The 14,317-nt window shown below is 41.3% G+C and overlaps 2 protein-coding genes across 8 annotated transcripts in view; one reads left to right on the top strand and one right to left on the bottom strand.

Moving 5' to 3' along the window:
- LOC141121958 (uncharacterized) overlaps nucleotides 1–14,317 on the bottom strand; it is a 266,794-nt gene that overhangs the window by 61,208 nt on the left and 191,269 nt on the right. The window lies entirely within an intron of this gene.
- The window catches only part of LOC141121982 (uncharacterized), a 159,647-nt gene that overhangs the window by 13,589 nt on the left and 131,741 nt on the right, over nucleotides 1–14,317 (top strand). Inside the window, exons 2-8 of the mRNA XM_073611767.1 lie at nucleotides 528–648; nucleotides 735–858; nucleotides 975–1,072; nucleotides 1,162–1,389; nucleotides 1,469–1,675; nucleotides 2,040–2,181; nucleotides 5,479–6,958. Of these exons, the coding sequence (XP_073467868.1) occupies nucleotides 774–858; nucleotides 975–1,072; nucleotides 1,162–1,389; nucleotides 1,469–1,675; nucleotides 2,040–2,181; nucleotides 5,479–6,958 (2,240 nt within the window). The 5' untranslated portion in view covers nucleotides 528–648; nucleotides 735–773. The remainder of the gene's footprint in view (nucleotides 1–527; nucleotides 649–734; nucleotides 859–974; nucleotides 1,073–1,161; nucleotides 1,390–1,468; nucleotides 1,676–2,039; nucleotides 2,182–5,478; nucleotides 6,959–14,317) is intronic.

The raw sequence follows: 14,317 nt of genomic DNA, 5'->3' as shown, positions 1-14,317 counted from the left end.
AGTGTCCCTCCATCCAGAGTCTATATGTCCTATGACATCACACTGACCTCACAGCTCCTCCTCCCAATGTCCCTCCATCCAGAGTCTATATGTACTATGACATCACACTGACCTCACAGCTCCTCCTCCCAATGTCCCTCCATCCAGAGTCTATATGTCCTATGACATCACACTGACCTCACAGCTCCTCCTCCCAAAGTCCCTCCATCCAGAGTCTATATGTCCTATGACATCACACTGACCTCACAGCTCCTCCTCCCAATGTCCCTCCATCCAGCTCTTTTTTATTTTTTCTGATACTCTTAGGATGTGGGCGGACTTTTAGCATCCTCACTTACAAAGTAGGACTGTTGGTTCTGCATTGTATGTAATGTCAGAATGCCTGTAACAAGCATTTAACCTGCATAGTGTGGGGGTCATGTGTGGGTAAATTATACCTCAGTATTAAAGTAGGGCTTTAATAAAATGGAAACCTGAATGATGAGGAGGATTCTGGGAATTTTTTTGATTTGACTATTGGTTTTCAGATCTAGAGTTTTCCTCCTGTGAAGTTTAATGATCATATGACCATCACATTGCCTCCACCTCCCTTCCTGATAGAAATACAAAGAAGATTGTAGAAGTCACCAGAGAGATCATGGAGGAGAGGTGAGCGGTGCTGGGAATTCTGGGACATTATCCAGTAACAGACAAGGGATGTGTCTGGATGGTGACTGTATCATTCTGTGTGTCAGGTACCTATAAGGTGTCAGGATGTCACTGTCTATTTCTCCATGGAGGAGTGGGAGTATTTAGAAGGACACAAGGATCTCTACAAGGACGTCATGATGGACAATCAGCCGCCCCTCACATCACCGGGTAAGAGGAGACTTTATTGTAAAGGAGAGAGCAGTACGGAGGGTCCACCTAGATCCCCCATCATCTGATAAACACATAGAAACAATGTATTCAGTCAGTGTGTGTGTTTCCTACAGATGGATCCAGTAATGGGAACCCACCAGAGAGATGTCCCCGTCCTCTGTATTCCCGGGATTCCACACAGGAAGGTCACACCATCCCTCACCATCATCAGGTAGATGAGGAACAATCACTGATAGTATCATTAGGATATGTACATTTTCTGCATTGTTACAATTGATTACATTTTTATTATATATTCAGAGTGGAAACCTGAGAGATTCTCAAGTTGAAATTAAAGAAGAGATAAAAGAGGAGGATGATGAGGATGGGGTGATGGAGAAGTCAGAGTCTCTAAAAGAACACAAAGATCTGTACCAGGACACCATGGTGGAGCCATCCAGATACAGAAACCCACCAGAGAGATGTCCCCATCCTCTGTATTCCTGGGATTCCACACTGGAAGGTCACACCATCCCTCACCATCATCAGGTAGATGATTGACAATTATTGGTAGTTCTGATTTATAGACAGTATGTTTGTTACAATGAACGTTTTATTATATATTCAGAGTGGAATCCTCTGGGATTATAATATTGTTGTTAAAGAAGAGTATAAAGAGGAGGATGAAGAGTATGGAGTGATGGAGGAGTTTTCAGAAGGGCACAAGGATATGATGGAGCCACCTAATACCAGGAACCCATCAGAGATATCTCCCTGTCCTCTGTATTCCCGAGATTCCACACAGGAAGATCACACCATCCCCCACTGTTACAAGGTTGGTGGGACGGAGGTTATAAAACACACTTATAGAGACAATGGGGGTTATTTACAAAAGGCAAATCCACTTTGCACTATAAGTGCACTTGGAAGTGCAGTCACTGTAGATCTGAGGGGAAGATCTGAAATTAGGGGAAGCTCTGCTGATTTTATCATTCAATCATGTTCAAGCTAAAATGCTGTTTTTTATTTTCCCTGCATGTCCCCCTCAGATCTACAGCAACAGCACTTCCAATTGCACTTGTAGTGCAAAGTGGATTTGCCTTTCGTATATAACCCCAATGTGTGGATTTTTTATGTGATGTCACAATTATAAAGCTTATATTTTATAGATTATATTTTTTCTCATTTTCTTGATTTAGAGTGGAGATCCAATCGATATAGAATTTGAGGTTAAAGCAGAAGAAGAAGAGAGGTATGTGAGGGATGATCAGCAGTCTATGGAGAAGGATGGAATAACGGGGACATTTATAGAGGAGGACACTCCTACAGAGATCAGCACAGGTGGGTCATTAACACTAAATACATTCCTCCACCCATACTGCACACTGATTGGTCCAGAGTAGGGCAAGGACTGGGTGATATCAGCCTGTAATCCCCTGGTCACTTTCCTGAGCTGTGTTCCCCGTCCTGTATTCCTGTATTTCTCTCGGAAAATCTTCCTTCTCTGTGCTGCAGACACAATTTATGTATCTAGACTGGATTTATGGAGATTCTGGGGTGCAGCTGGCAGCAAAATTTTCACCATAGGTGTTACTAGACCTGGGCACCTGGGGTATGTTCTTTGGGTCTTCTGCCCCATAGCAGAGTATGGCAAGATCTCTGACAGAACAATTCTCCAGGGTTACTCGCTCTGTTATTTGCTGGTTGTGCCGGGTGGAGGGATATGTCTGTATAGTCCCAGACCCAAGTCACTGAGTGCAGTCTCAGGAGATGGGAGGCAGTGGTGTGGGATCTCTGCAACTTGTCTCATGTAAACATTTAATCTTCCACTGATTACTGAATACCAATATTATGAGTCCTGACTTCTGCTCTCTCCCCTCTACCCACTGCTATATATACACATAATATGTATTCTCTTTTGTTACATCCATTTTCTACCAGCTGGACATTTTATATCTGATGATTTGATTGGAGCACAGACTTTTACATGTTGATAATAATGTGATAACATCCTCAGACTTTGGAACCTAAAACAGAAAGTGATAATGAGGGAGGAGTCAATAACCCAATGATGGTGGTCTTCAGGATCAGTCCAGTCTTCATCTTGGTTGTTCTCCCCCCATCCTCACTCTCTGACCTCTGGTGGGGCTCAGCCCCGCTGTTATTCATGACTAAATCATGGACTAAATAAGGAAGTGAAGGACTTCTTGTGTTGGGAAGATGGCAATGAGTGATAGAGGGGGTGGGGACACTCGTCCTATAATGCCCTCATCACTGTCACTCGTTGTTTCCTCACTTTCTGACTAAGGTCCATGAATAAAGAAATGAACTGGTAGAGATTCAGAGATGTAGAGCTGAAACAACTAATCAATTATGAAAATAGTTGTCAACTATTTTCATAATCGATTCGTTGGTCAGTCGATTAATTGGCCTGCATGCAGAATGCATTATTTATTTACACATCAGAAAATACAGCTCAGTACACTATCCATACATGTCAGTAAATGCCTGAGAACTTGAAAGTGTGAGGAGCAATGCCTCATGGGACATGTAGTCCTGGGAAGAGAAGGAAGCAAGTGATATTAAAGGCAGAAGATTTTTTTAATCTTGCTATAGGGGAACTCTATACTATACTTTGTACCTTCCTATAGGGGAACTCTATCCTATACTTTGTGGTTTTCTATAGGGGAACTCTATACTACACTTTGTGGCTTCCTATAGGGGAACTCTATACTATACTTTGCAGCTTCCTATAGGAGAACTCTATACTATACGTTGTACCTTCCTATAGGGGAACTCTATACTATATTTTGTACCTTCCTATAGGGGAACTCTATACTATACTTTGTACCTTCCTATAGGGGAACTCTATACTATACTTTGTACCTTCCTATAGGGGAACTCTATACTATACTTTGTACCTTCCTATAGGGGAACTCTATACTATACTTTGTGGCTTCCTATAGGGGCACTCTATACTATACTCTATGGCTTCCTGTAAGAGAACTCTATACTATACTTTGCAGCTTCTTATAGGGGACCTCTATACTATACTTTGTAGGCGGCACTGATATGCAGCACTGATAGTTGGCACTGATAGGCATCACTGATGGCACTGGCAGGCATTGGGGATGGGCACTGATTAGCATTTCCCTGGTGGTCCTGGGTGGGCATCCGAGGGGGGGCTGCACCAATAAACAATCAGCACAGACCCCCCCTGTCAGGAGACAGTGAGTGAGGAAAAGCCAATCAACGGCTCTTCCTGTTTACATTGTGATCAGCCGTGACTGACACACCGCACCACCGATCACCGCAATGTGCGCGGCGGCTGTTATCCTGCTGGACGTCATATGACACCCAGTCAGGATAACTGAACCATTGCCCGGCCATCATTCTGCTATAGACCGGGTGGGAAGTGATTAAAAAATCAATCCAATATTTACAATGACTTTAAGGTCTCTGTGCAGAGAAGATCAGCATCTGACCCCAGAGAGGGTGGAGGCTGATAGACTGGAGGTAATAGAAGACATTACTATTACATAATGTAAAAGTTTACTAGTATTGTGCTTCCATATACTGTATCTTCATGTGTGACTCCCAGGTAAAATCCTCATATATCCTACTTCTGGGTATATTTATTATTATATATATGACATAAGATATATTACTTTCACTATTTCACAGTATAAATGAATCCCTTATAGTAGTGATTATCTGCTGTTTTTGTACTATAAAGGACTATTTTTTAACTTCATCATAACAGATGATTAAACAAAATCTTGCTGCCTCTACTAAATGTCCTATGCTGGCCATACACGGATCGATTTTTGGACGAGAATATTCACACAAATATTTGTATGAAAATTATTTGTAGATTCGATGAATGGACAAGTGTAGTTCGAAATTTTCACTTGCTTTTAACATTCAATTTTAAAATGAATGTAACTTCTAAGCAAACATCACATACACTATTTGAAAATGTGTTCGATGGAGAAAAGTTTTCTGTTCTGCTCCTTTGAATTTGTCACTGTGGTGGAAAATTAACGCTGATTTGACCCCACTAATGGTTAGAAAATTGGATGAATGTTTTTTTGAAAGAAAAATGAGTTTGTGTTTGGCCAGCATAAGTGACATCAGGTGCAGGGAGCTTGTACCCACCTACCTGTCTATGACAAGGGAGTCTGTCATCCATCATATTATATTACACTCCTGTCTGATCATCTGCAAAACAGCGTTTTACATCTTTTTTATATTTTAATAATGTTGATCTCTGATTCTGATATGTAGCAGATTCTCCCTCTAATAATACATCAATCTGTCTGTTATTCTCAGAGTGGATTAAATATCCAACTACCGGTATATACCTGGATATTTATATTTACCGCTGTATATAGATATTCAAGAATATTAACTAAATTATACACCAACCTTTTTTTGATGTTTTTATCCAATTAATCGAAACAATAATCAGCCAACTAATCAATTATGAAAATAATCATACAGAGGACCCATTTACTAGTTACCTTGATGGGGGAATTGTAAGACCCTCAGAGACAAAGCTGCCTGATGTGGGCGGAATCCTGGTTTAGGGGAACCAATCTGCGCATGTCTAGTAATAATCTTTTATCTCTATTTTAGTAGATGGATGGGAGATGAGGAAAACCTCAGAGGATTGTCTCACTTTGTCTCCAGACTGTAAAGTAGAAGATGAGGACATCACACAGTATAGTCCAGGAGAAAACCTGACTACCTCAAATGTCCATCCGGCACCACACAGTGTAGATGGACCATCGTATTCCTCTTATCCTGAGGAACCTCAGACTGTGAGGGATGGTGCCGTTCTTCCAACAGAGAAGAGCTTTTCCTGTGCTGAGTGTGGAAAGTGTTTCCATTATAAATCCCATCTTAATGAGCATATAAGGTCTCACACAGGGGAGAAGCCGTATTCCTGTCCTGAGTGCGGGAAATGTTTTTCAACGAAGTCCAGTCTTTACAGACATCAGAGATCTCACACAGGGGAAAAACCGCATTCCTGTCCTGACTGCGGGAAATGTTTTTCAATGAAGTCCCATCTTTTCACACATCAGAGATCTCACACCGGAGAGAAGCCGCATTCCTGTCCTGAGTGCAGGAAATGTTTTTCAGATAAGTCCAATCTTTACAAACATCAGAGATCTCACACGGGGGAGAAGCCGCATTTCTGTCCTGAGTGCGGGAAATGTTTTTCACAGAAGTCCAACCTTTACACACATCAGAGATCACACACGGGGGAGAAGGCGTATTCCTGTCCTGGGTGCGGGAAATGTTTTTCAGCGAAGTCTGATCTTTACAAACATCAGAAATCTCATACAGGGGAGAAGCCGTATTCCTGTCCTGAGTGTGGGAAAGTTTTTTCAGTGAAGTCCAGTCTTTACAGACATCAGAGATCTCACACAGGCGAGAAGCCGTATTCCTGTCCTGAGTGTGGGAAAGGTTTTTCAGTGAAGTCCAGTCTTTACACACATCAGAGATCTCACACGGGGGAGAAGCCACATTCCTGTCCTGAATGTGGAAAATGTTTTTTAGTGAAGTCCCATCTTTTCACACATCAGAGATCTCACACGGGGGAGAAGCCGTATTCCTGTCCTGAGTGCGGGAAATGTTTTTCAGTGAAGTCCAGTCTTTACATACATCAGAGATCTCACACAGGGGAGAAGCCATATTCCTGTTCAGAGTGCGGAAAATGTTTTTCAGAGAAGTCCAGACTTTACAAACATCAGAGATCTCACACAGGGGAGAAGCCGTATTCCTGTCCTGAGTGTGGGAAATGTTTTTCAGTGAAGTCCCATCTTTTCACACATAGGAGATCTCACACGGGGGAGAAGCCATATTCCTGTCCTGAGTGTGGGAAATGTTTTTCAGTGAAGTCCAGTCTTTACATACATCAGAGATCTCACACAGGGGAGAAGCCATATTCCTGTTCTGAGTGTGGAAAATGTTTTTCAGAGAAGTCCAGTCTTTACAAACATCAGAGATCACACACGGGGGAGAAGCCATATTCCTGTCCTGAGTGTGGGAAATGTTTTTCACAGAAGTCCGATCTTACCAGACATCGGAGATCTCACACGGAGGAAAAACCGTATTCCTGCCCTGAGTGAGGGAATTGGTCCTCACTGAAGTCCTGTCTTCCTGGACATCAGGAGTCCCACACAACCCTTGAGGTGTATTAGTGCCTTGAGTGCGGGAAATGTCTTCTATATGAATATTGCTGGACATCACAGCTCTCATGTGGGGAAGAAGCACACCCTGATATCCACCTCAGATATACTCCATGGCTGATCTTCATCATGTAAGAAACAGTTCATAAGGAGATCAGAGATCACCAAAGACATGGATGAAGTGTTGTACCGTGTTGGCCATTGATAGTAGTAGAAAAATAAAAATGGAGTTATTACCTTTCATTGGCTGAGTACATTTTGTGGCATAAGATTTCACAAACACTTAGAGATCTGTTTAAAAAAAATAGTTGAATGGTTATGACCGGGGTTCACCCAGCTGTGATGAATATTGGCCGTATTTTATTTCATACACTGATTTCCTTGGCTCCGTCTAATAACCATAATGCAGTATTTCACTAATTGAGGTATTTCAGGAAAAATACCTGATTATGGCCACTAGAGGGAGCTGATGATCATAGGAAATCACTGTGTTAAATCACAGCCAGAAATTGTAACAGCTGGATGAATGATTGTCACATTAGTCCAATACATTTTTTTGAAAAATATACCTCCTATTTTCCTTCATCAGACATGTCTTCATACTGATACCTGAGATCATACTCATACACTTATCAGTACAGTACACACTGAAGGATATAAGTTAAATAAGCCAACACTTTTAGACTAACCATTGAATTAAAATGAGAAATACTATGTTTGGGCTTTAGATGGTGCTATATATATGTATATAGCAATTATCTCCAGCTGGTGGCAAATGTAGTATTTTCTATTTTAAATCAATGTAAATTATTCGACCAGCAAATAGCCAATTAAACTCCATTTCCCCCCCATTCACACAGAAGGAATGTACATGTATTTTCATCTGGAAAATGGCTGTATAATTTTTTATGACTAGACCCCTAAATGTCAGGAGACGTTTATATAAAGATGGGAAGTATGTAGCAGATAAATGAATAGACCTCCTAGCAATGTTATTACCAGGCTGCAGCTAGGGGGAGCTCTAATGTTTAGAGTGTGACCATAGCAGAGTGATCCCATCTAGCTCACATTAACCCTTTCACTGCCAGAGCTGTTTTTCCATTATTTTTGCATACATGATAAAAATAGGATTTTTATAACAGCTTACCTGTAAAATCCTTTTCTTGAAGGTACATCACGGGACACAGAGCCATTAATTACTATATGGGTTATAGGCCACCTTCAGGTGATGGACACTGGCATAATCAAGACAGGAAGCCCCCTCCCCTATATAACCCCTCCCACATGGGGAGTGCTTCAGTTTTGTAGCACAGCAATATATAATGATCCCAAAAGAGGTGAGGGACAAGCAGACCTCCATCAGACTTGAGGACCTACAGTGTCGCCTGCAAACAGTGCGCCCAAAGGCGGGATCCTCCTGTTGACCCACATCCACCTGGTAAAATTTTTTGAATGTATGAACAGATGACCAAGTTGAGGCCTTGCACACCTGAGCTATGGAAGCTTAGTGACGCACTGCCCAAAGAGCACTAACTGCCCTGGTGGAGTGCGCTCTTAGAACTGAAAGGCAGAGACTTTCCCTTTGAGCCATAGGCTTGAGAATGATTCTTTTTTTTATAATCAAAATTTTTCTTTATTTTCTATTATACATTCACACATTTCACATTTACACATTCTTCATGATAGCTACACAAAGTTAACATAGTAACAGAGACAGTTATCGAGAAACAAGTTAGTTACACAGTTCTCTTATCAGCAGGTAACTGGTTGTGCTAACCCCCCCCATCAAAAAAAAAAAAAAAAAAATAAAAATAAATTATATACACACATATATATATATATATATATACACAATTCCCTTCCCTTCTTAAGCGCTGTCCACCTCCACCCCCCTCCCCAACACACACTAAATGCCCACCCCATATCTTCGCCCTCCATTCTTCCCTTTGAATCATGTGTTCACCTACCAAAAAACCTCTCTGTGTCAAAAAAAAAAAAAAAAATGGTATATATATATATATATATATGCACTCCAAACATCTACAAGCCACAAATCAACACAGTAAACAAACCCAAACACAAAAAAAAAAAAAACCCACCATACGTGCCCATACCTGCCTTGTGATTTTAATTAACCATATTGTGTGTATCGGCCTTCATGGCCTGATTCCTCAATTCTAAGTGTATCCTGTGGTTAATATAACGTTCCCAATAATTGTGTGTACATAAAGGAAAAAAAACTCCTCTCCGTACATTCGCTGTGATTATTATTGATTACCCATATTGTGTATATCGGCCTTCCTGGCCTAATTCCTCAAGTCTAAGTGTCGGAGAAAAAAAAAAAAAGGGCTAAATTAATTAAAACCAGTATAAGTCCTTCCCCCTACCTCCATGTGTTTACCCAACCCCATATAGTGTAAGAGGCCACTCGCGGCCATTATAAAATATAATTTCTATCTCGTGAGAAGGAGAAAAAAAAAAAAAGAAGAAAAAAAAGAAAAGGACCAAAAGTGATTGTGTCCTAGTTATGAATAAACAACCTTCCCAACCCACTACTCCTTACCTTCAAGTGCAAAGCTCTCCACCTCCACATGACTCAACTCATTCTCTCCTTCTCCCCCTTCACTAGGCGTAGGCATCCAGTTAAAGGGGTGAAGGGAAGCTAAGACCATATGCAGTACAGTTGTACTAAGGTTCTTATAGAGTCATTGCTACCCTCACCTTTCCTATTTTTCCTCTTAATCTATCTCATGTACACACTGTACCCAGCCTGCCCATATTTTCTCGAATTCCCCTTTTTTATCCCTTACTACATAAATCTTTCAGCTTCCATTATCCGATTCACCTCTTTTTTCCAATCCTCTAGTGTTGGGCAAGCAGTCTGTTTCCAAAATCTGGGGATTAATATTTTAGCTGCATTTAATAGGTGTGGTGTAATGCTCTTCCTATAAGCTTTAATTGCGCTGGTTGTTCCATGAAACAGGAAATCCAAAGGTGTATGTTCTATTGATCTTGGGGTCAACCTCTCAATCCACGGTGCGACTGCTACCCAAAATTCTCTGATCTTAGGGCATTCCCACCACAGATGGAGAAATGTACCCCTTTGTTCACATCCTCTCCAGCACCAGGTATCCGCTGCTGGGTACATTTTATTTAGTCTCACTGGTGTCCTATACCACCTTGTCAGGAATTTATAGGCCATTTCCTGAACGTACGAACTTATGGATGTTAAATAAGTTGATTTAATCATTTTTTAATTTGTTCGTCTGACAGTACCTTATTTAACTCCCTTTCCCATTCCCTAATAAAGTATGGGAATGTATTCTTTTGGGTACCCAATATCAAGCTATACATCTGAGACAGCAGATGTTTATTTTCCCCCAGGCATACACACTGGCTCTCAAACCTAGTAATCGTACTTAATGGTCTTAATGAGGGTTTCATCTTTTTAAAAAAGCTTGTCATTTGGTTGTATCTCCATCCTGATATGGATATATTCCCTAAAACTATAACCAGCTCCTGGTACGTTGCTAAGGTCCCCTGCGAGGCAAACTTGACACAAGTGACATCTCCGTCCCTCCCCCATGCTCCCGGAAATCCCCCTCCCTCCCCCGGTGGAAACCATGGGAATCCCTCCAGTGGAGCTAAAGGGGACATCTGGGGGGAGTACTCTCCTATTCTATTCAAGTTATCCCATATTGTCAAGGAATTCCGGGTCAGGGGGGACGTCCACTTCGAAAGTCCTCTTGCCACACTCAGAATCCAGGGGGCTCCTGACAGGTTCCTCCCTGCTATAGCCTTTTCTAGTGGAACCCACATTTTACTAGAGGAATCATGGCACCAATTCAGAATACGAACCAGCGACATTGCCTTATAGTATACTAATATATCAGGCAAGCCCAATCCTCCATCTGCCTTACTTCTACGCAGGATGTCATATGTCAACCTTGGTCGTTTATTATTCCACACAAATGCTACAAAAGCTTTCCGTATCTGTTTGAAAAAGATTCCTGGCAGTTTAATTGAGACTGTATATAACATGTAAATAATTCTAGGTAGTATACACATTTTGATGGCACTCACTCTTCCAAACCATGTTAAATATTGTCCTGTCCATCTTTTTAAGTCCTCCTTTAGCCCTACTATTAGGGTGGCATAATTAAGATCATATAACATTTTTTGGTCAGAAGTAATATACACCCCCAAATAAAACAATGAGTCCTTCCTCCACACAAAGGGGTACTCCCTTCTCAGCATCCTTGCCATCTCTTCAGGGACGTGACTGGGAAGGAGTATTGATTTTTCATAATTCATTTTAAAGTTAGATAGGAGACCATATCTGTCTACTTCCTGCATGAGAGCCATTAAGGATGTCTGAGGTGCTGAGAGGTAGAACAACAGATCATCAGCATAAGCCGATACTTTATGCTCCACGTCTCCAACATCTATTCCCGATATCTCCCTATTGCCTCTAATCCTACAGAGAAATGGTTCTAATATTATAGCAAATATTAATGGGGAGAGTGGGCACCCTTGCCTTGTTCCGTTTCGTATGTTGAAATAGTCTGAAATTGTACCATTCACTTTAACCCTTGCTCTTGGGTCCGCATAGAGGGCCATTATCCATCCCATCATACGGTCACCTATACCCACTCCCTTCAAGACTTCATTCATAAAACCCCAATTCACCCTATCGAAGGCTTTTTCTGCGTCCATCGATAGTACGATCTTTGGGGCTTTCTCTGGACCATGTTGTATCCAGTGGAGTAGGTGAAGTGGCCGGGTGGTATTATCCCGTGCCTCACGTCCTTTTACAAAACCTGTCTGATCTGGATATACTAAGTCCCCTATATGTTCTTGTAATCTCAGAGCTATAATTTTAGCAAGCAGTTTAGTATCTGAATTGAGCAGAGAAATAGGCCTGTAATTGGCACAGTATTGAGGGTCCTTCCCTTCCTTTGGGGTTATAGTTATATACGCTACCAGGGCTTCTGGGGGCAATGGGTTAACTGCATTAATTGAGTTAAAGTAATTACATAGCGGTTTTATCAGCTCCGAAGAGAACTTTTTATAGTAAATATTTGTCAGGCCGTCCGGACCAGGATTTTTCCCTATCAGTAAGGCTGCTATTGCTCTGCTCAACTCTTCTACTGTAATTGGTTGTTCCATTTCTGCTTTAATTGTCTCCGATAGGGTCGGCATTGATGATTCCTTAATATACTCTCGTATTACCTCCCTTCTTTGATCCTCTTTATCTTCTAGTTGGGTTATCTCCGGTATCTGAATATTATATAAGGTCTCGTAGAATCTGTGAAATTCTCTCGCTATGGCCTGTGTTTCTACTACCTTTCTATTATGAATTAAAAGGTTTTGGACATGTCTGGATTCCTGCTGCCCCCTAAGTTGCCTAGACAACAATCGCCCGCATCTATTCCCTTGCTCATAGAACCTATGAGCAAAGTATCTATATCTATTGTTTGTTTTTCGATCTAGGCATTGTGCAAGTTCTGTTCGGAGTTTCCCTAGTTGTTGAGTATCTGAGGGCTCTAAGTTTTTTTATGTTTACTCTCCAATACATAAATTTTCTCCAATAACTCTGTCATTTCGTTTTTCCTTTTTTTTTAACATGTGATCCATAAGCTATTAATTCTCCTCTTATAACTGATTTATGGGCCTCCCACACTGACTGCTCTGACACTTCTCCTGGCATATTCCTCTTGAAGTAGTCCCTTATTTTAGCTGTTAATTCTTCGGTTATCCTTTTATTATCTAATAGTGATTCATTCAATCGCCAAGTTCTTTCTAAATAACCTGCCTGAATCGGGGAAAGTGTTAACGTTATTGGGGCATGGTCCGAGATAGTTATGGCCTCGATGGTACAATTTCGGACATTTTCTAGATAAAATTGATCTACCATAAATACATCAATACGCGAATACATTTTGTGTACTTTAGAATAGTAACTATAATCCTTTACTTCATTATGCATTACCCGCCAGCTGTCAACCAAATGTTGAGTGCGTAAGAGTTGTTTTAAATACTTTAGGGCTCTAAAAGATATGGAGGTTTTCCCTGATGTTGTATCCAGACCTGGGTCCAGTACCATATTAAGATCTCCACCCAGGATCAAACACCCTTCCTTAAATTTCTCCAGCGCTCTCAACATTTCAGCAAAAAATTTGACTGTCCCTATATTTGGGGCGTAGATTGCAGCGAGTGTGTATCGCTGGCCATGTATTACACCTTTAACAAATAAAAAACGACCTTCCTTATCTGCTTGGACAGTCATCAGTACCCATGGACAAGTTCTCCTAATTGCTATTGTAACCCCCCCTTGCCCTAGCAATCGGTGATGTTGCATGATACTAATGGCTGAACATATGTCCCGGCATATTAGGTGTAGACCTCTCTCTGAAGTGCATTTCTTGTAGAAATGTTATGTCCGCTGCATAATACTGTAATTCCTGCCAAAGTTGGCCCCTTTTGTGTTGTGAACCCAGTCCTTTCACATTATACGATACAATCTTTAGTGGTGTAGCCATCTCTCAACAAGAAAAAAAGGAAATATATTGTGTTTTTTGCCATTTGCCGGGAGTAAAAAAAAAAAACAACGAAAAAAAATAAATAAAACAACCAACCCCTAAACAAAAAAAAAAACCCACACTCTTGTACCTCCCCCCCCAAGATACTCCAAATATATCTGCCCATTTGAAGCATCCTATCTAACTGGTAGGGGGGTCCACGCACACCCCCTGTGCCTGGTCCCCTCCACCCCCTCACTGATACCAGTTCCACCAATCCCATTATGTCGGGACCTACCTAAGAGTCCAGAATAACTCTAGATACTCCTCTCTATCTCCCTCCTCCCCAAGCTCCTTTCTCTTGTATTCTCTCTGTGTCTAAGTCTTAACTATATAGTCTAAAAATATACCAAGGTCCACAACTCATACCCCTCCCTAGATCCATTCGCTTAGAGTTAAGTCCCCTATATTTTATACATTTAGATTATCTATTCTTTTAAGCAGGACTATGCCTCCCATGCCGATTTTTACGTTGGCCCTTAGGGGAGACTTGATGCCATTGTTCAGGCCACTGTAGGGAGGTCCCCTTTTTTTGTGTCCTCCAGTCTGTAAAATCTACTGCCGGAAGATCCAATATTTCCACAAATGACTGTAGGTCGTCCTTGGTACGTAGTGTTGCTGTTCTACCATTTCTAGAAGCCACCAAGCTAAATGGGAACCCCCATCTATAGTTCACCTCCTTTAAACGCAGGGCTTCCA

This window comes from Aquarana catesbeiana, unplaced genomic scaffold (assembly GCF_042186555.1).
Source record: "Aquarana catesbeiana isolate 2022-GZ unplaced genomic scaffold, ASM4218655v1 unanchor236, whole genome shotgun sequence".
Classification (NCBI taxonomy): Eukaryota; Metazoa; Chordata; class Amphibia; order Anura; family Ranidae; genus Aquarana; species Aquarana catesbeiana.
The sequence above is the reverse complement of the archived record's forward strand: the minus strand, read 5'-3'. Positions and strand labels throughout refer to the sequence as shown.